This window comes from Corvus cornix, chromosome 9 (assembly GCF_000738735.6).
Source record: "Corvus cornix cornix isolate S_Up_H32 chromosome 9, ASM73873v5, whole genome shotgun sequence".
NCBI classification, from domain to species: domain Eukaryota; kingdom Metazoa; phylum Chordata; class Aves; order Passeriformes; family Corvidae; genus Corvus; species Corvus cornix.
Window position 1 is genome coordinate 13,737,129 of NC_046339.1, and position 24,924 is coordinate 13,762,052.

The window sequence follows — 24,924 nt, forward strand, 5'->3', positions numbered from 1 at the left end:
GACTTAATGTTCTTTGAAAACTCTTTGGATGGATTATAACAAGATGACAGAAACAATGAAATATGCAGAATGTGTTTCAGTAGGTAAAAATGAACATAAGTTGATCTTCTTGCTTTGAAGACTTACACATTTCTAATTCTTTTTCATTTTCTTCCAGAAATCACTTGAGCTTTGGACATGATTTTGAACTGCAAAAATCCTTGTTCCTTATAGGAAAAGACAGGGAGCTAATGATTATGTTTATTAAAATATGTCTCATGTAAATAATAATTTCCCACTTACATTTTATATGTGCTGTAGCTTAACACATAATTTTCACACAGAGCACCATTGCTTTGGAACAGTGCTATTCTCTTCTTTCTCTTTTGATGTTCCTGCATGGGAAATCATGAAAGATTAGATGAAAGCTTGCAGCATCACTGATGAAAGTCTATGTTTAGAGAAGCCTTTGATGTTTTGCAAGTGGTGGTACCAGCTACTAACCACATGAGGGTGTGTTCTGGGGCTTTTGCTTTTTTATAATTTTAGAAGTAATTTTCTGATTTGTTATTTAATTAACAGTAGCAAACTGATACTGAAAGTAGCAAATATAAAGACATACCCAATGGGAAGATCAAGATGTTACCTGTTTCACTGAGTGGAAGAAGGGAAGTTACATTTGCTAGTAAATTAATTTTGTGACAAAGATTGTTTTAATGAGTGGCAGCCAGAAATTCAGCTTCCAGCCCTAGACTTGGGAAGGTAAGCTTTATTCAGAAAATCTGGTATTCCACTATTCCCACTAAAGGCAGGCCATAGATAAAGTTTGAGAAATTGTCCTCTGTATGCTAGGGGCTCACAAATCACTTCCCTTTGTACTATGCAGTGTTAAGGATCTTTGCTGCCATCTACTCAAGGCTTTCCTTGAAAGGTTTGTTCCTCTTTGTAATATCTGGTGGCTGATAATTTTTCATTCAGACTTGCTAATGGCCATCCTAGAACAGAATTACTCTTTTCCTTTGGCAAGCTCAAGTATTTTCTATGATGACTGCGCAGAAGGAGCTTTTTGTAGTTCAGCAGTTTTACACAGCTGTTCATTCCTGCAGTCACACGTCATCATACTGTTCCCAAACATTCCCACAAACAGGCTTTCGCTAATACAAACTTCCTTCGTAGGAACTGTATATATGCAGGACAAAACCAGTTTTTTTTGCTGTTTTTGCAAAGTGTTTGCTCTATGAACTTGCTTATGCCTCTCAAAAACTTCAGCAGGTCCTTCAAGAAGCAAACCAGTACCATAAAATATTGGTGGCAAACCAAATTGTCTCATAGTCACCAGTCAAGTTTCTAAGGGGAACATTTTTCAAATCACTAAAAATGCTGGAGATATTTTTTTTTTTTTTTTTTTTACTGTCAACCAGTAATTCAGTTCTTGCAAACAACCAACACATCAACGGAAAGAGAGGAGATAATGAATAATTCATAAAAATGAAAAAGAGCTAAATTTATCAGGTGATTAATTCTCAACAAATATTTAGACTAATTTTAAATTAATGTTCGTGGATATGAATTCAAACACAGTGAAGTCAGGAAGTTGCAACTAACGTTCCTATAGTGAAATTAACTCAGGAATGCTTGTAGATTTAAACAGTATGTTTTAGATTATATACCACACTTAGGTATTTATACAGATTTACATATGTCTTGAAAATAATTGTGGTTAACAAGCTCTGACAATCATCATTATCTGTTAACCATTTCACTACTGGCTCTCACTGTGACTCGCAGCAGTGCAATCAGGCTGCACGAGTTGGGAGCTCACAGAGAGCCACTGCTGCCACCTTTCCCAGGAGGAAGCACCCTGTGAGCTTCGTGGGCAAGAAGCTCCCTCGTGTGGAAATTCAGGAATTTGCAGAGGAATACAGGATACTTTTTGCTATTCTCGCTGATCTCACACTGGTGTCGTTCTGTTAAACTCAGCTCCTGCACTCCTGACTGTAGACTCAGTAAAAGAACCAGACTTTTTTTTTTTTTCTCTTTAAATCCCTTTGCCATCTTAGACAGCAGTCACTGTTATTGTAGCCCATTATCTTGGCTCTTGTGCACTGTTGTTGAGCTGTGTGTGTCTGAATGCTTGACTGTATTCAGTGCCTGTAAGATCAGCAGGATCCTCACCTATCTCCCACTTCCCTTCTGCAATTTCCAGTCTTCTTGTGGCCCTTTAAAAGCCAAAGACATCTCTGAAGCAAATGCGTCCGACCTCATTGAAGTCAACACAAAATAAGGTTTTATTTACCTGCAGGGCTGAATTTGGCTGTGAGTGTCTATGTATATACCTTGTAGGTAAGCAATATGTGCATATATTTTTTTAATGAATTGCAGCCAGATGATAATACTGGATTCCTCACACTTAGTGTCTTTGTTGCTGTTTTGTGTGTTAATACAAGGTTTTTTGCTGTAAAATGTGTACGTATACGAGTATGTTTGAATGCCTCTGTTTACACTGAGAGGCAGCTTCTGGGACATACAAGAACAGGGTTATCCCTTGGGTAAAACAAGCAGTGGAGTTGGGATGACTCTTGCTGCTTAGAACTCCCTCGGCAGCGTGCTTACCTCTGTTCCACCCTTCAGCATCCTGGTAGAAATTCAGTGCTGTGCTGGTTTGGGCAAATTTGGAAATTAATTTCTGGGCAGGGAGCAGCAATAGGGGATACACATCATAAAGTCACCCCAAGACCAGTGCCAGCACTTTTCCAGCTGGGAGGTTCTTCATCTAAACCACGGCTGCCACACAAGGGCAAGTATCCATTCTCAGCAGAGTTCATGGAGTTCTGGATGATATTGCTATAGAAGAGCCAGTGTGTTCTAAGATCTTAACAACCTGCAGCTCTAATTTAACTCTTTCTTGTTAATAGCAATGTGTTTCATGTTATGGGAGCTATATATGCTCACCTTTCACGGTTCCCCCATGGGCTAGGAGTGGCTCTCCAAAGAAGAATTCAGAATCCCCCAAAGGGTTACAGGTATTTTCTGAAGCAAATTCATGTCCTGGATATCATCTAGAAAGAAACATGATTGCTCTAATGAAACAGAAATTTTACTTAATGCGGCCAAGCAAATATTTTTGATCAGTAGCCAAACTGTAAATCTGTGTAGTTCACACTCCTTGTGTTCAGTAGATGGCAGCAACAGCTCATTATATTTACCTTTGCACACATCATAAGCTATACCCAGGACGCTGATTAAAGTTCAACATACCTTTAACCTCTAATTAAATTCTACTCTTAACTGAAGGACTTTATTTTCTGTGTCTGATATTAAACCTCTGCCATATGATACTGGGTTATGTTTATTGCCTGTATTCACAGCTGAATTACTGGTTGTTTCATGAGATCCGGTCAGAGCATGGGCAGAATACAATCTACCACAAAGTGAGCTCCTCTGGTCATCACCCAGCCTACTTTTTGCACCTGAAGCATCTCTCCAGCTTCTGCAGATGGACAAAGGAGTAGCCCCAGCTCCAGGACACTTCTTACCTTCTGCAGAAACATAAAGTGCCATGTGTAAAGGAGATTGCTGTGTACTGGTGTCCGTAGAAATGTAGGTTTCTGTGGGAAAAAGGTCATGTAATGATGGTCTATCACTATGTGCTGTACTGGGGCAGAGAGATGGAAATCCCCTGTTGTGCCACAAACCCAGGTGACACCAGCATGTGGGGAGGAGCTGGTTTGTCCGTGGGAAGATCAGACACTTCCTGTAAGAGTGAAGACACAGTCTCTGTAAGTTCTGAGATTGTTTGGTTGTCTGATAATTTGGTGAATGAAAAAGGGTATTTCTCTTTGTAGACTTTGCTGTGTGTATTGAAAAACTCTTTTTGTGTCAATTTGGTTATTTGTTTTAGGATTAGGAAATGATCCAAAATGCACATTTTCTAATAGAGTTGTCTGAGTGAAACTGTTTAGAAAAAAAAAGATGAAATTTCCTCCTCCTGATGCTCATCTTAGTTGTATTGATTTCTTTTCAATTAGAATGGTATGTTCTATGTTAGAATCATAAATCCTAGTTTAATTCAAAGATCAACTTTAGGTGTTTTGATGTGCTTTTTTCTTGACTTAAAATGTCTCCCTTAGGAGGCAAAAACCACTTCAGCTCGTTAGGGAAAATTACCCCATATATTCTGAAAGGAGATTTGGGTTTCTTTGTGGGCTATGTGTTTTTTTTTTCTAAAATCCTAGATCTTTTTCTAAACTTCATCTCGCTTAGGAATAGCTTACTTAACATGAAATCATAATTCAAGAATTCTCTTAGTCCTTGCCACAAGACAACATCTTATCCATGATTTGTCAGCATTTTACTACTTCAGTCCTCTGAAGTGAAGTGAACAAAATAATCTTGAAGGTAATAATAATTACTTTTGAATGAGACAACCCAGGACAGATACAGCTTTCTGCTTTCTTATGTATTTCTTAGTATTCTTGCAAAAGCACAAAAGATCAATGTTGAAAATTGATCTCAGTTCGCAATTAGGTCTTATCTCCGGTCTCTCTTTGCAAAAACAGTACAGAGACTTCTCACCTCTCTTCTCACTTTAATTTTCTTCTGGAAAGGAAGTGTAAACATAGTTACTACAGCATTGCAGTAGGACTCAGAGGCCTGACCTCTTGTGCTCATACCCAGCAGACCTACCTGAAAGTTTACTGTATTAATGTACAGGGGAGTACACAATACACCCAACATCAGGTCTCATAGTCCATGGAGACACACACTGAGGTCCATGTTGGTGGGCTCTGTTTCCAGTGTGGAGTCCTGCAACTGGGTACAAAACTGCAGCACAGCTACTCACAAAGCTGCTTTGTCAGTCTTGATTTTGGCATAAGTTTATTTGCTGTGTTACATGGAGTAAATCTATCCTTCATTTAGTATCATGCTTCATGAGGAATAAATAAGTGAAGCAATCTTATATAGATCTAACTTCAATGCTTTCTGAGGCTGCAGGTTCAGTTTTGTGTATTTCTTATTATGTGGTCTCTGGCCAGAATATCCTTAAATCTGGATATTGGCAAGCAGATAAGCATGCAGACTGCAGAAGTGCTTAAAGCTAAGTGAGCACTTCGTGGGCTCTTATTTCTAAACAGCCCAGCACCTTGCAGGTTTAATCCTTGAAAAACTGTAGTAAAAGAAGTTGATAAGACATACAAGTTCTCACATAAAATTGTAATTGGGAGGAAAATCCCCACTTACTTGAGCAACCTTAATAATTCTGCTGCTTGTTTATCTAAAGTCAGAGTAAATGCTGACAGATTAGTGCTCTTCTCCGTCCCCTACAAGGGAAGTTGCACTTTAGATATGTTAGACTGGAAAACACAGAAGCTCACGTGACAAATTTTCCATGTTTAAGTTTCTGTAGGCCATTCATAATATGTGTAAAAATGTTTTTATTCTGACATCTGGGTGAGTATTGAAGGGAAAATTGCCTGAAAGTTATTTCGTCAGGACTGATTAACTTGATGTGCTTTTGCACTTTAAGATACTCATTTGAAGGACTTGTTTTTCTCTGTTCCAGTCGCATTAGGTAAGTGCTCTATTTACATTGGTGATGTTTTGTATTAGAAAAACCCATACAAAACAACAACAAAATCACAAAAAGTCCTGCAAGCTTCTGTTGCAGACATTGCTCTATTGAGAAATACCTGTTTCTATCTAGAAATGACCCTGGGCATTTTTTCTTTCTGCCTCCTCCCCCCCCCTCCCCCCCCCACCTTTTCACCTTTTCACCTTTTCAGATCACAGAATGGTCTGGATTGGAAGAGACCTTAAATATCACTTAGTTCCACCTCCCTGCCATGGACAGGGACACTTTTCACTAGAACATGTTACCCAAAGCCCTAAAGGAAATATCACAGTCCACGTGTCAAGATCCAGTATTGCTTCATAAGTCTTTTCTTAGTCATTTATGGTTTGCTTGTGGAATCTTGGGTGAATTTTGGACCAGGCTAATGGTTGGTTGCATTTACTTTGTGCTTTGCTCAATAACTGCACACAGTGAGTGAGATGATGTGAAAGTTTCAGGGCAATAAAATAAGGATGGGACACTAAATCTAGGCAGGACTGTAGAGAGAAGCCCTTGTGCAAACAGGCAGCGTGCCTTTGGCAAATACTTTGCTTAGTAAGAACACAGAAACACCAATTGATACGCCAAGATCATCTGTGCCAGCAGGTGTAGCACCTAAATAAAGCACGTGCATGTGAGCCACAAAAACTTCAGTAAGGTGAAACTGCTTTTAGCTGCAGTGATTGGAACCAGTGGGACCAGGTGTTTTGTTCATGGTTTGTGTTTTTTCAACAGATGAACTTACCTCCTCCAATAAGTTTGTGCTTTGGACTTCCATACAACCTGCTGTTGTCTTAGAGAAGTGTGGTTATACGGCTGGGGCATAAAAAAGATACATGCATGACCTGACTGACATGCTCATTTGAAACAGTCCCATAAAATGGTTTATTTCAACTACTGTGGTCTTCTGCAGTTCTCTCTTGCCAGTACGGTGTTTGAGTGGTATCATTGAACATGAGGTTTTAGTTGAACTGTCACACGCTGGGTCAGACCCTTGCCCCTGTCAAAAGGGAAGGGATAAATGGTTATGGAGCTTGGGAAGAGTCTGATGGAAACAAATCCCTGCAAAATCAGGGTAACATGAGCTAAGGAAAGAGTATAGGAACAAAATTAGCATGGGGTGGAGGAGGACGCGGGGAGAATAAGATATTTCTAAGAGCAAATGAATGTTTTCAATCAGATGTGAAGTCTAATATGGTCTTTAAAAATATATTCTCAGTGGAAAAGAGCAATGGATCTTTGCTACAAAATAAGCACCTGCTTGGTGAAGTCATAATTCTTTACTGCATTGCTGATCTGTTCAAGCTTTAATGTTCTTTTTTCTTGTACTTCAGGAATATCACTGATAAGAGATGATTGAGAGAAAAAAAAGTGTAAGAAAATCTGCAGAGATGCAAAATGCCTCATGCAGCGTTGATGTACTTAGCCCCATATATATTTATTACTACAAATATGTGTTAGCTTTCTTGGTGAACTTTTTAATCTCAAACAATTACAAAAAAAAAAGATGTAGAAGTCTTTCCTGAAGCACATATATCATTGCAGATGTAGTAAAAAAAAAAATTCTAAAAGTGTCAGATTCCTCTCTCTTCCCATACCATCCCCAGATATTAAATTTTGTAAATAGTTTTGTTCAGTGTCTCATTTATGAAGCAATGTCATCTTAAGTGCAGTCTTGGCTGATGTAGTAGGGTTTAGAGTTCCAGCACCTCAGTGAAGCACTAAAACCCCAGGGCTTCATTGAAAGCCTGATAAAACAAACCTTAGGTTTTGGATCTGGTCATAAGGCCTTCTGTCAGATGAGTCCAGTGTAATTGTAGGCAACTTTAACAGCAAGTATTTTATATTATTAGTTCACAGAGAATAACTAGAAATGTTGTAAAACGTGTTCTCAAGCCATAGAAAACTGAATAATGCTAATATAGATCTAATTGGGCAGAAATCACATGCCCTGAAATTCTGGGAAAGATCACTGAAAGAGAATCACATAGAATAATTGTAAATACCAGTGTGAAAAAGACTTTTACTTCAATTTTGAAAACCTGCTTCAGGAACATACTGGTTCCAGAAACTTGCGGAGCATCCCTGCATAGACGTTGTCAGCCACCTTATCCCATCCAACTTGGAGAAGCTGCAAGTGCAGGGTGTTGGACCTCTCAGGATCAGGGGGCCATGGTCACAAAACTTGGTCCTGCAGCAGTGCAGGAGTATCTGAGCAGGGCTGGCTCCTGGAGTGTGTCCATGGGACGGTGTCCTCTGGCAGCACATGGCAAACCTGTCACAGCTGGAAGGGAAACTGCAGCCTGGCTGGGAGTTCCCATCAGCACAGGCAGCGTGGATGCATCCTGCTGCTGCTGTGCCAGCAGAGACGTGGTTAAGGGGAGAGGGGAAGAGAGGAGAGGGCATCTGTAACAACCTTATCAGTAACAACCAGCAGCTCAATTACGCTAAAAAATTGACTCAGATGGGAAATACAATTTATAATACCACATGATACAGCAACCAGGGAGAAAAACCTTCTGGGCTGGGAGTAACAAATCTGTAAAACTTGATTTAGGAAATAATAGGACTAAATGTGAACCTCCTGAAAGCTGTGCTAAGGATTTCTGGGAAATGGCCCTGGCCTGAGCGTGAGGCCATTGCTTTGATGAGCAATTTCTTCATATGTGATTATTCCACATCCCAGGTGATCAGTATTAGGTAAGAGTTTACAGTACCTGACATTGGTGACTAGGTCTTAATAGAGAACAGGGTTTATATCTGATGAAAATACTTTCCTTTTCCAATGTTTTCTCCTCTCCAACTTCCAAACCTCCCCAAATCCCCCAGCTGTCTTTGTGAGAAGCAGTGCCTGGTGTTGGGCTTCCTCAGTTTTCATTCTTAATTGAGCTATAAATTCACCTCATAAACTCTTGCAGATCTAGTAGTCCTTCTACATTTACAACTTTTTAATTATCTTCTTAATTAACGGAAGCCTCAAGGTCCCAGTACGTTTTTATCAGACGAGTCTGTTATGAAATGCATTAACTTGGACTTCATTGGTTTTAATAACATCCTCTCCTCAGCCTGGTTCTGTGTATCGGTATTGCTCTATTTGTCCTAATGTTGATAAAAGAAGTGCCAGTGTATATCACAGCACAATGAAACCCAGCTTCTCCTTTATCAGCAGCTCCCAGACAAACCAAGGGTGCCTAATCAAGAACATAAGTTTAAGAGGCATTTTTTCATGCTGCTGAATTCAAATGCAATGCTAGTGTCCAAAAGATTACGATACCCTAAATGGAAGCAGGTGTGGGCCTGGGTGCTGCGTTACATTCTTTGCTGTGCTCAAAGAGGTGTGTCTGGTGAGGAGGGGCTACAGACAGTGGGCAAAGGGAGCAGAGGGGGACTCCTGCCCTGGAGTCAGAGGTACCCTGTGCACCACGGCAAAGGGCTGCTGCTTCCAGGCTTCCTTGTTTCATGTACGTTTTCAAAGGGGAACGTCATCTCGAGGCCCGTGGTGTCCTGATACAACTGCTTCATATGATTCCAGGTCTACAGTGGTGCAGCAATATTGGCTCTAGAGAAGTTTGGCCAGTGAACCCCACCCACACACGGAATGTGCTTGTGAGAAGAGGCACTGGAGAAAGGCAGGGAGAGTTCAAGGACCACTAGCACATCACTGCTGCTGTATGATTCAGTGTCACCTGCAACAGTGCTTAAATGAAAAAACTTGGCTTTGCAAAAACCTTCAAACCCCTCCTTCCCCCCCAAAAAAAAACCAAACACAGATAACTGAGCAGCCTGGGAATTCAGAGTGCCAGCCTTGACATACAGAGCTGGATGTCTGGCTGGGGTGGAATTGTCCTGACTTGATTTTTTGGTGTATTTCATTAATTATGCCGGTATTATTTATACGTTTTAGGAACAAGTCATGCCTAGGAAAATATTCCCTGTAAGTATCTATTTGGAGTAGCAATATCTCTTTAGCAGAAAACAGGATTTGCACAAGCTGCATTTTAAACTGTTGGTACCACTGTTAATCCTAAATTCTGGAAACTGTAATGGGCTGTTTCTTTATGTCAACTTGTTCTTTTCCTCCCAATATCCCATTTTCTGACTGCAGAGTGGCTTATGGCAGTTCATCTACAGTGCTGACATTCAAAACCTTGTATGACTGGCAGCCGTAAAACTTTATTTAGCCTCCTCAGTCTGAGAAAGAAAGTCCTTTGGCACAAAGACATTTAGTAGCAAAACCAAATGTGGGGTATGGGTTCCATTGTTGTTCAGTTGTTTTCCCCTTGTATTCTTGAGGAAAGACTGATGGTGATGGCTGACAGCTCTCTGCATGAATTGCTTTTCTTCTGTAAGTGATTATCATGATTGTTAGTGACAGCCCAGGGGGACATGTTGCTCCTCAGGATATGTAAAAATATAAGGAATGCTACTTTATGTGGTTTGGAACTCTTAACTGTCCACTGCTGCTATCTGGATGCTGAATTAGCTAGGACATTACAACACTAAACCCATGTTCACCTGGTTTCCCTCTCAAAGGAGAACCTAAACCTCATTTGTTAGACTGCAGGCTTGATGACTGATTTGATATTGTTAAATGAAATCAAATATGTGAACAGTACTGTTTACAATTTACAATTTTACAATTACAAAATTACAAATCTTTAATACAGAGATGATGTGTTAGCTGCTTCTTCTGGCTTCATGAATACATATTTTATTAAATTAGTGAAGGCCTAACTACCACAACAAAATGAGAGCTACACTGAGGCTCAGGGTGCCTGTCAAATGCTAGCAGGATGGAATCCATTTGCCCTAGTTCCACATCAAAGAAATAATGCTAATACTAAGAATAGCAATTTATCTACTTTTTAAAATGTTTGGATTTAAGCTGCCTTTTACTGCATGTACATTATGTCTGTCACACTGGTGGTGGGCTCATACTAGACTCATCATGCTGTATTAAAATGTAGATTTTGCGTATTGGAACATTAGGTTATTTGCCTATCTGCTTTCAAAACCACTACTAGTTTGGGTATGACGTAGTATAAATGCAAAAAAAAGGAAATTATTCTGGATAAGATTCCTTAAATTTGAATAGTTAGGTTGGGGGCAGTCTTTTAAAATCTCAACTCTCCAAGCAAGTTCTAAATATTGTTAAAATTGTATCAGGTAATTATCACTTTGTCATCAAAAGTCCGGAGTAAAACAAATGCTGTAATTTCAGTATTAGAAAGTGGAATCACTTTTATTTGCAGCATAGGGCATGAGGGATCTCTCTGCCTAGTGCATGCACTGCAGCTAGAGAACAGATGAGTTTAAATCTATGTAACTACTTCAGACTCGTTACCTTTCCCCAAACTCATACATACATGCTAAATGTTCTGCTGAATCTTCTGTGTATTTAAATCACCTCAGCAGCATTGCTGAGGCCCACAGTCTTTAAGGCTAGGATAACCACTTGCACACATCAATACAGGACTAAGTACTGTCAGCTAAAGGAATTCCCAAGACTTGAACACTATTTGTTACAATTAAAGTTTTTCCCAAAATGTGCACAAGTGAAGGATGGGAAACACCAGATAAAAACCTGTACCCCATGGCTGGGGCTCCAGCTGGTGCAGCTGAGGAGTTTTTCCTGCCCTGCCACAGGAGGAGTCTTCTTTTCCTTTGTTCCTTCTTTCTTTCTCTGTTCCTCCTTTTTCTTTTGTTCTTTCTTTTAATTTATTTCCTGGTAGCCCCCTCAAGTTTGTGCCTCAAACCTCACATCCTATGTCTTTTCTATTAAGACAACAACTACTCTCAGCTTATCTTTATCTGCATCTCCCATGTCTGCTTGCTGTTCCAGGTTTGCTTTCCAGATCACAAACACTGGAGAAGAGAGTCTTTTGTGGGATTGTGTCCACAGGCACAGAAAGCAACCCCCCCAGTAACCACTTTTATTTCCTTTAGTAGTGCAAACAGTGCTGTTCCTGAGGTTAAATGCGGTTAAACAGAGTTTGAGGTGCACAAAGGCTGTTTGCTCTCATGTACAGCCTTGAGTGAACTTCCTCCCATGTCCCCTCACACAGATGTACTGCCTGAGCACTGAGGGAAAAGGAGCTGGTTAGGTGATGTTAGCAAGGAAGATGAGAGCTGCTTTTGTCAGCTCCAGGTTACTGGACACCTCTGTGTGAGAAGCTGGTGGAGGAACTGGTCCCACTTCTGGTATTGGGCACCACAGGATCAGATGAGTCAATGTCAGGAGCATGAGAAGTTAAAGCAGTGGAAAGTAATGTTCTGAATATACAGACCATAAGCAACATACCTAGAAAATGGGGTCAAGAATCTACAATTAATGTTTCTTTTCAGGTAAATGGGCTTAAAAGAATAAATTCTAGGAGCATGATCATTTTCTTATTTCTCTTGAAAAAATTCCAACTTCTTTTCTAAATGTTTTAGGCATTCCCCTGCTGGTTAAATCTGCTCACTGGAGAAAATAAAAAGGTATTGACCATTTCAACCCCCTGATCTAACAGAAAAGCACTGACTGTCAGTTACAACATCAGTGATCCTAGCTGGACAAGAAAAGAACTGGAACATTATTTGATATGGGCAAGACTGATAAATTACTTAGTATTTTGTGAATCACAGCATCTTTTTTTTCTACCACTGCAGGTGAATTGAGTTTTTTTTTTCTACTGATAGATGCCTGAAAGGAAGAGATATGCTGCTATCTTTGTTCTCTTTGATAGGACAATGATATTCTCATCTAAGAACTAACATGCGTCCCTATGTCAAAAAGTCATGTTTTCTGGGCAATACAATTTGAATTTCAGTGTATGAGTCTGAACCAAGCTAAATATAACTATGCTATATTGCTTTAAAAAAGAAGGGTGGTATCAAAAACTGCCATGTATTTCTAATTTCCCAGCCATGTCAAAAAATTCTATACCTGTTTCTTAAGAGATGTTTAAAACCTGTTTCTTGGTGTCTGTTACTAATCCTCTTAGTGGATTCAGTGCAGGTGTGTGGGAAAATGCTAGTCAGCTTTAGATTAGATTCTTCTGTACCTGAGGAAACAAGCAAAATAAAATCCCCAAATCCCTGTCCTATCTGGTGTTTAGGTGAAATCCAGTGCAGGGCTAGAATAATAGTTTGGGGTTTTTTTGGTTTGATTTTGTTTATGGAAAATTCAGTATTGAAATGGAGAGCTTATTTTGGGAGGTAGAAGACAAAGACTACAAAGTATGTAAAGCTACAAGGTAACCTGCGCTTAATTTGTTCTCTTTGTTAAGGATTCAGATTGAGTCCCCAGTCTTGGTTTTCGTGCATGCACCCAGTTACTGTGATCAGATTTGTGTGATTTACATGAAATACAGTTTCCTTTGAAGAGGCATACGTGGACACCAGCAGCTCGAGTCTGATGTATGTGAATGTACAGAAGAGGGTGCAGAAGATCTGTTCATGAGAGCTGTTAATCAGGGAGTGAGCCAACTGGCTCCAAGTCTTTTGTTTCCCAAACAATTCAGTATTGTATTTTCTTGTTCCTGTAACTACGGAGTCCATGTAAATATATTATTTCCCCTGAGGTCCTGCCTTAACAAGCAAGGTAAAATTGTTCCAAATACATTTATTCTCCTTTCAGGGTGGACATAGAACTTGGCGTTATCACCTGAGTGTAACCTGATGGCCTGTAACTAAAAAGTAGAAATTAATTAATTAATTAATTAATTTAAAAAGGACTGAATGGGCATGGATGAAATGAAAAAGGTAAATGTCACGAAGAGCAAAGCTTTGGAAATGCCGGTGTTTCTCGGCAGGGCTGGCAGCAGCAGTTTCCTGCCCGCAGCCCCGCCCTGCTCTCGCTCCGCGCCCCGCAGCGCTGGGTGTTCCCGAAGGGCACGGCGGGGCACGGGCACGGCGGGGCACGGGCACGGCGGGGGCACGGCGGACAGCGGAGCCGCGGCTTGGGAACGGCACATGCGGCTGCTGGGGCTTTAAGCGTCCTTAACGACCAGGATTCCTTCCAGGCGGTGCTGTCAGGTATCCCCGGCGTTTTCCTCACAGGGGTGCCTAATGACCGGCGGGGCTGTGGCAGGGGCCTGACGAGGAGAAGCCCCACGTTTTCCGGGTGGGGAGTGCGGGTTAAGTTAGAATATATCTCTTTAGAGAAATAACTCGCTTGCAGAGAGTGGATTAAGGGGAGGTGCTGATGGCCGGGCTGTCCCGGGAGAGCCCCGCTCGAGGAGGGAGGCGGCAGCCGCCGCAGGTTGGTTCTGGCAGCCGCGGTCCTGTCCCCAGCAGAGCAGAGCGGCATTAGCGCTGATGTCCCCTCGTCTGAGCGAGGCTGATACTCTGCGTGTGAGCTGGCTGTGCGGCTGCCAGGTGCTGGCACTCCCAGGTCTCAGGAGAAAAGGCAGTATAAGGGGACAGGGTACCCTACTGCATCAGAACAAAAAAAAAAAAAAAAAAAAAAAAAAAAAAAAAAAAAAAAAAAAATTCCTTCTCTGAATAATGTTTTGTTAACATTAGACAATAATAAACTGTTTAATTAGATCAACTAGTTGATCTTTAAGCATACTGTTTCTCCAGCAGTCAAGGTTAAAATCCAGTGGCTGAATAGTCTAATATAATGCAACGTCAAAAAAGAAAAAGCCACAAAGGGGAAATAATGCATGCCTCCTGGCTATTTGGTTTCTTGTTTTTTTAATATTACAATGTCTTGGAAAGGGCCTGGCTTGTTGTTTATATGGCACTAAGCATGTTTGTGCTGGGGGGCTTACATTAATATGCTCTTGGCACTTTAGTGAGATGGATAAGAAATGAAACTACTTGTCACGCTAGTATTCTGTTTTTCTGATAAAAAGCAGAAGCTCTATAGTTGACATAATTATGACATGTCTGACTTACTTGCAGGATATCTAGTGACATGCATCAGGGTGAGGGACATGTAGCTGTGTTACGTAGTTCTGAAAATGAGAAAGTGACTGAAAAGAAACATGGACATTCATAAAAAAAGGAACTATCTAGGGATGAAATGAGGGCTGAACTTTGTAAAATCTTTATTGCTTTTTTACTATAGAGCGTATCAACCCTTTCTAAATCCTAGACTGTACAGGCTTGTATGTGTGGTTCTAGGGACAATGGAAGATTCTGGACTACTACAAAGCCTTTCTTTTAAATAAATCATATCGTTCTGTCTCTACTCTCCCTTTATTAAAGGGCTTAGTTGTAATTCTCAGTATTTTGCTGAAGTTGACGTAGCTGGAACATCTCACAGTATAAGCTGATCTTTTGCTAGTTTAATTAACATTTTTTATTCTTCTATAGTTTGTGGTAATTCCTGCATACAGGGACTACATTTTACCCTACTACATTCTACATACTACCCTATGACCAGAATCCAATTAAAGTATGTGAAAAAGGATGGTGATTTTATTAGTAGAGTTAGTAAAGCAGAAGAAAATGTATATTAAAAAAGGAATGTTTAAGAGCAACTGAACCAGCTGCTCTTAAAGAGGATGTTCTGTAGGATTTGGAGAGTGAATTAGTTCCATGACAGCCCAGAAACATAGACATCACCCTGTGAGACCTGCTTTTACTCAAAGAGTGAAAAACAGGAAGGGATTGCTTTCAGTTTCATTTCCCTTCCCAGTTTTGAATAACCATCTTCACTGAACTGAAGTAGTTAGAAGAATCATAAAAGACAAAATCTATTGGTAATTTAACTTGAACTGGATTATTTTTAAAGAACAACTAGGTTTATTTTTTATTTTAAAGCTTTCAATACTCTTAAAAAGGAGAGCCTACACCATTCTTTTTTACACTTTCACTCTTGGATCTCCTGACTGTTTCGGATCTGTTGCTGTTGTCTTGCTTCACTCCTTACCCCAGAGAAAGAAATAACTCTCAAGGTTTATGCTGGTATCAGTAAGTTGGGGTTTTTTTGGTTTTGTGGTGGGTGGTTGTTTTTTGGGGTTTTTTGGTTTTTTTTTTTGGGGGGGGGGGTTCCTTTTTTTTTTTTGTGGGCTGTGTTGTTTGGGGTTTGTTTTCTTTCTTTTTTTTTTTTTTTTTTTAATTCCTTTCAGCAACCACCCTTTGTTATCCTGTGAAGGCAAAAACTGGATATGTGATATTTAATAGTAGCACTAGAGAAGTGGCATAGCTTAAAGAACTGAGTAGGTGGTAGCATGGCTACATGGCTGCTCCAGGGTTTACCCGAGCAGGTTTTGTGGTCAACATCAATACACTGAACCAGCTGCCCTTAAATTACTGCAGTAAACTGTTAATCTGAATTACAGGATGTTTCCAAATGGCTGTGCAGTGGAGTCTTGCACATCCCAATGCGTTCCTCTGAGTTGAGGATGATTTCAGGATACTTAAAGCATGAATGCAGGCATAGAAAATTCAGACTTATGTGGTGGTGGAGACGTAGCCTAGATGGAAGCTGAGATATTTAAGGTTATTTTACCTTGTATTTGTAATTTAGCTTTCCCCTACAGTTTAGAGAGGCAAATATCTTTTATCAATAATAGAGAACTGAATAGCTCTTGTGTGAAATTATATATTTAAAAAATCATGAGATAAAAATGTTCTTTTGCAGAAAAACTACAAGAAGATTTACGACAATGCAAGGTGAGTGAAATATAACCAAAATGTCAACTTTTGCTAACATCAAAGACAGCATATTCAAGCAATATTAGCTTAGCTATTAGCTTACCTTCTAATTATATGAAATATGTATGAATGTTTTAAGCTGAAATTATTTACATTTTAAAATTGGAATATTTTACAAAACATAGAGCTTACATTTTCAGATCTTGATTTCTGAAGTTCAGTAAAAAAATTAAATTAGTAACCTTGAAATTCATGTTATTTCTGCTTACAAACTGAAGCTGGTAAATGTTTTTAAATCCATAACCCTCTCCATCTGCTGGTGTAGCATTAGTCAAAGAAGTTGGGAGAAAAGGTTTTACACAGAGGGGAATGGCTCGTTGCCATGTTCTGGAGGGCAGACTGTCAGTTCCTGGCAATGCTTTGAATTCAAGCCTCTTCCTACATAGCAATGAACAAAGACGTCTTTGGTCCAGGCAGAGTGAACTGACCCTGTTAGAGCAGGGCTTGGACTAGATGATCTCAGTACGTCCTTTCCAAGCTGAATGATTCTGTGACCTCTTCATGACATCCTGTGCAGTACCTGCCTTTTTTCTGTGCTTTAAGGACCAGAACTCCATTAAGTTTTACTGATGTTTAATACATACATTGTTCGTAAATACGATCTTGATGTATATTTTTGCTGTACAGAAAACAGCTCTCTAGTTTCGTTCTGTGTGTACTCTGGAAAAGGAGGCAGTGCTGGGGATCTTCCACGCAGGGTAGGAGGAAATGATCCATACTCAGTGTGTATGTCCCATTCTTCCAGGACCTCAACCTGCCACAGCACCTGGAATGCCCTATGGCTCCCCACAGCAGGTCCCTGGGACATACCAAGGTAGGTGGGAAGGTAGGTTACAGATCTGTGACACCATTAGGAAATAAGCACAGGGAATATGTGGTACAAGGGGGATCATCTCTGATTTACTTTTCTGCTATTAATTCTATAGAGTTCCTTTTAATGTCTGTTTTGCTGAAAAGTAATTTCTTTCTTTTTGGGTGCTCCATGTTGAGCAGTACCAATAGTGGTAGGAGTTAAAAATATCAGGTGTTCCTTGGTGGTCACTGTGGGGAGTTTGCTAGGAGGTGTTACTGATTGCAAGTAATGTGTGGCAGGTTTTTACGGATGATCAGATTTTTTAATTATCATGTTATTTCAGTATTTCACTTTATTTTTCTTTAGAAATCCAGAACTGAAGAAAGAATTGTTTTCCTCTTGCAGTTCTGTGTGTATTCTCTTCCTGTTTCATGCTCTGTTGCTTTACTTTGCAGGTGGTCATACCTTACATTTTCCCTCACTTGCTCTGTCCTGTCTCATTTCCTGCTCCACTTCAAAGTGCAGCACTCCTGAACAGCATCTCTCATTCTGGCAGTGACTGCTTTCTGAAGATCCAAATCACAATAAATATCTAAAAATCAGGCTCAAAGCATAAGTCAGAGGTAAAAAGCAAAATGTTTGGCCTAAGTTACTGCGCTGTTCATAAGTTAAGGCCTGTGCATCTTGGCACAAGGCACTCTGAGGTTTGTAAAGTAAACTTGCAAACTTGTAAGTAAAGTGGGCAATGAGCACTCATTGCTTGTGCCATGGAGGTTGCAGGAGCATTGTTACTTTGAGTAATTGTATGTGCATGCACTTGCACACAATAGCAGTAGGTAGATTGAGTGCAAAGCCCGTGCTCAGACATAAAAGTGATTTTGAATTCCCAAAGGGTGGATTCTTCTCTGGGGTGGGCGATGTGGCCACCTATGAGTTTTAAGCCACAGCTGTTTACAGGACCTGAGGTACAGGCCTGCTTATGGTTACAGCCTGATCTTTCATGTGCAGTGGTCCATTTGTTGTAATGTGATGTGAAATTTGGTGCTGAGCTGGTATGGTCTGTAGGTCCACAAGTCATCTGGTTTGAAAACTATAGATGACTTTTGCTAAAAGGACATTTCCTTTCACAAAAGTAGAAGGTGTAATTCCAGGAAAACTTTATCTTAAAATTTCTCATTTACTTAACTGACAGCTTGTGTAAATGCCAATGCTTTTCATGTAATTTAAAGTATTCTGTCTTCTCTAGTTAGAAATACACTTTATTTATTTATTTCTGTTTTTTGAATTGACTCTCTTGTGTGAATGAAATTTCTTCTGTATTCAAGAATGATGCATTTATTTATTTATTTGGTTTGGTTTTGTCTGAGGCATCAGAACCTCTCATGGCAGTGTAACTCCCTTCCTGAAAGTTATTGTATTCATAACTGAAATATATAAGGGATAAGGATGTCCATAGTTCAAATAGTGAATAAATTACTCTTTTGAAGATTTGTGGGACAATTCTTTTCCAATATCTAACTTTCATAACTATATCTCTCTTACCGTACTAAATGTCACAGGTGCAGGGAACTATGGATTCCAGGCACAGCCCATGGGAGTCCCAGGTGGATTTGTTGTTCCACCTGTCCAGAATCAGCCCACCATGGACAGGGCATTTTGGATGCCTATTCCTCCTTCTATTCCCAACTGCCCTCCTGGCTTGGAATACCTCACACAGGTACCTGCACCCTTCCTCCTTCCCCAGAGATCAGGTATTCTGCTCTGGGAAGCAGCCTGCATCCATGAAATAGCTAAATAAAGCATCTGGCTGTGTTGCAGCTGCAAGGGTTGCTGCTTGTGGGCTGCTAAGTGAAGCCTTTTGTAACATCTGAATGCAGAGATATCTGTTACAGGTGTAGCACTTGTTCATGAGTACTTTCCTGCCAAATAGGATGCTAAAGGATGAGGGACACAGGGCTATCATACATCCTTCCCATTTCTGAAAGTACTGTTTGTGAGATGTAATGCCATTTGTCAAGGTGTGTAGAATAAATACCTATAATATTGTCAACTGTAGTACATTAGAGGCACTTAATTTTCCACATGATGCTTTCTTTACACCTCAATATTGTTAGTAGAGGTGCAAATAAGACTTTTACAGCATAGAGAATGCTAATAGCAAAATAAGAATTGTTTCCACATTACTGAATATGTCTTTGTACCATAAAATACGGTTCATCTCAGCACTGGAAAGATTAATACTGATGTATTGCTTCCAGTTTTTCAAACTGCTGGGAAAAAAAAAAAAAAGGCAAAAGAAAAAAAGAAGTACTGGTGAGGAGAGGCTGATTTCCCCCTGAATTTCCCTCAGAGCTGAGAAGTAACTGAGCTTCTGCTCTAAAATGTCTCCATTTCGTGCTTTTGTCTGTATGGAGGCTCTGGGACATGATGTCAGAGCTCTGTCAGGCTCTGAGTCCTGAAAGGAACATGTGAACATTAGCCCTGTGCACTTGTAACCAGACCAGTTTGGCTTCAGCTCCCCCCATCAGCTCCAGTGCTCTGGAACACTCTTCTGCTAAACTGGCAGAGGACAGGAGGGGAGTGACCTATTTTCATAGCTTAACTGGTAGATAATCTGCCTCTGGACAGTGTATTGATCAATACATTTTTATCCTAAAATGAAACAGCAGCAGTTCTTAAAAGTACATTTTGTCTTGCGACTTGTTAACTGTTTATTCTGTTTAATTCTTCAACCATGAGCAGATTGACCAGGTTTTAATTCATCAGCAACTTGAACTTCTTGAGAGTAAGTACAAAGTATTTAAGTCTAATAATCCCAAGAACAATAAAGTTTAGACTTTCTTTGATGCTGTGTTTTTAAGGTGGTCACCACCTTTGTCCTTCTTTCCTCTGTTACCTGTCTCAATTCCTGCAGAAGTCATGGAAGAGAGGAAGGAGAAAATAGAAGGGAAGATTTTCTATGGGTTCTATATACCAAAAGATACACAGCAATGCAACTGAATAATCTTGGTTATAGGTGCTATAGTTGATACGTAGCTAATTATGGATGAAGTCACACATTTCCAATGTTACCTGTTAACTATGATTCCTACTCTCCTCTCTTCCTTATTAAAGTTCTTATTTTCTGTCCTGTCATATCCCACCTAATTCCATGGACTGGCACGTGGCTTTGATCCCGTTTACAGGCAATCCTGCTGTTTTAGTACACTGAATAGCTTTTCTTCTGCTCCCCTCATCCTGTGCTTTAAGAATATCCAAGTTTATATTATCAGTGTCTTTCAAATAGAAGAAATAAAATGGACCATACATCCCAGCTGACCCCTAATGTTGCTGCTACATTTTTCTTTTCAGTTCTTTCTAAAATTTAAAAGAGCGCTTTCATTTGTTATAGAAACCAATTAAAATTTCTGTCCTGGCTGTTGTTGCTTTTGATGTGTGCTGCTGTAAATCTTGCCTGAGGTTTTTCATGGCTTTCTTATTCTGAATGTATTTGTGCCCTTTTCTGTCTTCACCCCCAAATTCACAACTCTCTTTAACATCCATTCAGTTCTTCCCTGAGAATGTTCCCTGCTGTGTTATTGGTAATGGTGGTGCTTGCTCAGGCAGCACACTGGGGACTAATGGGAATCTCTGTGCTCTTTCTGCATGTCCTTGTTCGTCATGGATTCTTCTCTCTGAACTTCTCCATCAGTCTTCACTGCTTGAGAGTCCTTTCCTGTCATTTCCTCTTGCCAGCAGCTGCCTCTGACAGACTTTGAGCAAGGCTTGTCTTCCCAAAGGACAGCTGCAGAGTTAGCAGGGAGTGTCTGATCAAACACTCCTAGGAATTTAGAAGGTTTTTTCCTGTTTTTCAGTTGTGACTGGCCTTGAAGTAAACAACAAATATGAACTCAAGAATGCACTGGGGCAAAGGGTGTACTTTGCAGCAGAGGACACAGACTGCCTTACCAGGAATTGCTGTGGGCCATCACGGCCCTTCACCATCCGGATTACAGACAACCTGGGCCACGAGGTGATAACGCTGCAGAGACCTCTCCGCTGTTCCATGTGCTGCTGCCCCTGCTGTTTACAGGAGGTGAGTTGCTGCCTCTCACTGCCTTCCTTCTCGTGGGACAGGGACCTCCAGTGCAGTTTTAAGGTGGGGTTGTCTTGAATCAGGAGGTGAGGTGAAGCGAGTCAAGTTTTTCCAGTAAGGTGTGGGAAGAGAGATCTGTGGGATTTGTGGATGAGGTCCTTGGTCTAGGAAGAAGCAAGTGTGCTGCAACACTTGGACTCACTGGCCAATTCTGACTGCAGTAATGAAAAAGCTGATTGAACAGCCTGTGAGAGAGCTTGTGGCTGGTGCTGAAATCTGCACTGGAGATGGACTTGGTATGGAAGAGTAAGGCAACGGTTTTCATAAAATAACAGCTAGAGTTTTCATTTTACAGCTCTGAAAGCTATAGTGACATTCAACACAGGAGATCATGAGGTTTTTTTCATATTAACCTAATTCTGGAATGATGCAACTTCTGAGACTACTCATAGCTCCTGCTGAGGCATTTGCAGTAGCAGCACTCCATAATGCCTTCACCGAATGCTTTTGGGATGCTCACTGCCTTTCTTTCACTGAATTTTGAGCTTTATATTGTAGATGCATAGTTTGTGTGCTCCACAGCCTGAGGAGTCTCTTACTGTTTTCTTGAAGGCAAAAGTTGAATAAGAGGTCTGCAATCTGAGTGTAGTCTTCTGAAAACACTCACAGAAAAACGCACTGAAAGGCCAAACTGTTGCAGAAAAATAAGCTGTGTTTCATTTGTATGGTGTGGGTTTTGTTTCAAAAGCATATGGAAGAATGAACATTCACTTGAAGATTTTCTTTTTCCCGTGAAGCTGGAAGTCCAGGCACCTCCAGGAAAAACAATTGGTTATGTTGTCCAGAACTGGCATGTCTGCCTGCCAAAGTTTACCATTCAAGATGAGAAAAGAATGGATATACTGAAAATTACTGGCCCATGTGTTGTGTGCAGGTGTTGTGAGGATGTTAATTTTGAGGTAGGCAATGTAAAAATTGTTTGCATGTATCTGTTTTCAGATAGTAGTTTGATATTAGCTTGTTTCTTGACTTACTACCTGTCAGCTGAACTATAGTATATATTAAGTAATGTTAAGTATATTAGGTAATTGCTACATCATCTTTTAATGCTGGTGTAATCAAATCACTTCTCTAGATACCTAAATTACTCTAGATAAACCAGACAAACTTCCAGAAATGATGTGTTAAAGCCACTCCTCAGTGATCACTGAGAATAATTCCCTGTTAATTTAAATCAATTAAAATATTTAGCAGCAAAATCTTTTTGAATCTGTTACGCCAGGCTCTAAGAAAAATATAGTCAGCTATATCAGGTATTTATTAAAATGACTTCCTACAGCCAGTTCTTTAATCATTTAACAATCATTAGATGAACTAGTAAATTAACATAATTTAGACCTGAAATACCGAGTTGAATGACTGAAGAGTTACAACTTTCCTTTTAAAATAATATTGATTAATGCAACAGTGTTTTTGTGGACATTATGTAGAAGATATCCTAGGCTACAATTTAATGTTTAAAATGATGTTGCAAATAGTTACTACAGCAAATTTGTATCGTTTATTTTGGAAACTAGTCTTTCACGTGACCCGGAAGATTGGATCTAACTTTAGAAAACATAATGTTGCCACAGGGCTAATCTCTGCTTTTGACCAGAAGAATGTAATTTGTTTAATTTTCACTTGAGCAGCTCCTGATACATGGCAGGAGAAACTAATTCACTCTCTTGCCCAAAAGACAGCACTTTCAGCCGACTGTGTGCATGTGGGTGCTGTATCCCAGCACCATCAAGGAATTGAACTTCCCAGTCAGTTCAGAATCAAGTTCATGGCTCTAATACTTAAGACCGACTTTCTGATAGTCTGATTGCCTTTTGGTACAAACCCTTGCAGTCAATAACTGTATTAATTCAAATAACAGTCTGAAGCTTTTTAATGGATTTGGGAATATTATGAATGCCAGGTTTGATGATGCTTTTTAAAAATTTTATGTTAACCTATAGGTGAAGTCTGTGGATGAGACTTCTACTGTTGGGAAGATTTCTAAGCAGTGGACTGGGCTTGTGCAGGAAATGTTTACAGACACAGATAACTTTGGAATCTCATTCCCAATGGACCTTGATGTGAAAATGAAAGCTGTCATGATTGGTGCTTGCTTCCTTATTGTAAGTCACTTATCCACTAATACATGAATATAAACTAAGTTCTTCATCTATGTGTTTAAATTGTGCTGGTAAAGGAGTCGGTTTTGAGTTCCTTCAAGTGGGTGACAGCTTGTGAACTTCTGTGTGTAAAAATGACCACAGAAGGCAACACAGAATTATTTTAGACAGTAAGCTTATTCTAGACTATATAAAGCGCTAATTGTATTTAAGAAATTTCATATTTGGTGGGACTGAAAAAGGGAAAAGGGAAGACCTCTTACAGACTCATTAGCAGATGAAAGCAAGTTTATGGATGTGAAACCAGAAAAATACAGCTCAGCAATAGTCAAGAGACCCATCCAAAGCCTAAGCAGCCCGCTGGACTGGTGGACAGCTGAATGCTGCAGCCACTGCCTCCCGGCTGTCCTTGGAAGCATGAGAAGCACTGAGTGAGCAGGATCAATGCTCTCAGAGCAGTAATTTCCAAATGGAGGGACTACTGTGGAGGCTAAGAACTTGTCAGAGCACTTCTCAGCGGCACTCAGGCTGTCAGCAGTGCAGTGCAGCTCACTTTCCTCTTTAACAGCAGTGTGCAACACTGTTTCCACCTGTCTGTGCAATTCTGCATCAAGGTACCTTTTCAAAACATGCTCTGCTTCTGTGCTTGCTGGGCTGCAGAGGGGCAGGAAAGGGGCATGTGAAGCACCTTGAGTTTGGAAAGGTCTCACCAGCCTCTGACAGCCCTGTGCCTGGACAAGGTTTTGTTTAGCTGCGTGTGTGTTCCTGTGCTACCAAGTGTATCAAGTGCAGCATTAGCAAGTGTGGGCAACCCAGGCTTTCAGGCACAGAAATGGAGCTCCCGCCTGTAAACTAAAAATAATCATTATTGTGATGGACACCAGTCTGAGGTAAAATGAGAGGGAATGAGTCAGATTGAACAAAGGGCAGAAATCCTCAGTAAAGGAAGCACAGCTTTGGCTAGTAATAAATTAAAAGTTTCCATGTTGGTCTTTCACCATCTTTCTGTCTCTGTGGGTGTCCCATTCTGAGAGATCCAGGTGGTGAGGGCATGGCAAATGTGCCTGTACCTTCTTCTCACCCTCTGAGGTTTCTTAGAGGAAGGTGTACATCTTGCAGTGCAGCCAGGGGATCTCTGAACTAAGAACCACATTTAAGAATTATTTGTTTTGTTTGCTTTTTTTTTATCTCCTTAGGACTTCATGTTTTTTGAGCATTATAATTAAGCATCAGTGAGCAGGAGTTTGGTCATGAAATCTAGAGGTTCTATATAGAAGGAAGAAGAACATGGATCTCCCAACTTTCCAATGAATTGCAGAGCTCCAGTAAGAATAAGAGAAATGTGCATGTTATAGTTACATTTCTATAAGCTAAAAGCTTTATGGTCTTTTTTAGATTTTTTTAATCTGGTGAAATAATTTGTAGTATTCAAATAAGGACTCTTTATCTGTATAAATCAATAGTGTGATTTAGAGAAATATATAGCAACCTTTTTTTCCCCAAGAACTCTGTAATTTTAAAGTAACTAATGGTAGTAGTTACTTGTAGCTACTATAATAATACTTTGATTCCTAAAAAAGAAGACTACTTCTATATTCAATATTAGTAATAACCTAAGCATAATAAAGAGATACTGATGTTTTCCTGGGTA

General features: G+C 40.1%; 2 protein-coding genes across 11 annotated transcripts in view; both read left to right on the forward strand.

Moving 5' to 3' along the window:
- PLSCR5 (phospholipid scramblase family member 5) overlaps positions 1-3,579 on the forward strand; it is a 75,529-nt gene extending 71,950 nt beyond the window's left edge. For 3 of the 4 annotated variants that reach the window (XM_039556947.1, XM_039556949.1, XM_039556948.1), the window contains exon 12: positions 1-79. In XM_039556947.1, the coding sequence (XP_039412881.1) occupies positions 1-39 (39 nt within the window). In that variant the 3' untranslated portion in view covers positions 40-79. Of the gene's footprint in view, positions 80-157 lie in introns of those variants that run through there. The other variant, XM_019289917.3, reaches the window with a different exon arrangement.
- Positions 14-24,924, forward strand: LOC104693464 (phospholipid scramblase 1). 7 transcript variants are annotated; one of them, XM_039556943.1, is made up of 10 exons: positions 13,476-13,609; positions 15,347-15,496; positions 16,170-16,201; positions 16,989-17,069; positions 18,596-18,753; positions 19,779-19,821; positions 20,891-21,111; positions 21,909-22,070; positions 23,115-23,276; positions 24,470-24,924. In XM_039556943.1, the coding sequence occupies exons 3-10, from the start codon at positions 16,195-16,197 to the stop codon at positions 24,497-24,499; spliced, it is 864 nt and encodes a 287-aa protein (XP_039412877.1). In that variant the 5' UTR covers positions 13,476-13,609; positions 15,347-15,496; positions 16,170-16,194; the 3' UTR covers positions 24,500-24,924. The 7 variants fall into 7 exon arrangements, with proteins under 7 accessions (XP_039412880.1, XP_019145457.1, XP_019145458.2 ...); XM_019289912.3 differs by lacking the exons at positions 13,476-13,609; positions 15,347-15,496 and adding an exon at positions 20-83; XM_019289913.3 differs by lacking the exons at positions 13,476-13,609; positions 15,347-15,496 and adding an exon at positions 20-83 and having other exon boundaries at positions 16,989-17,057.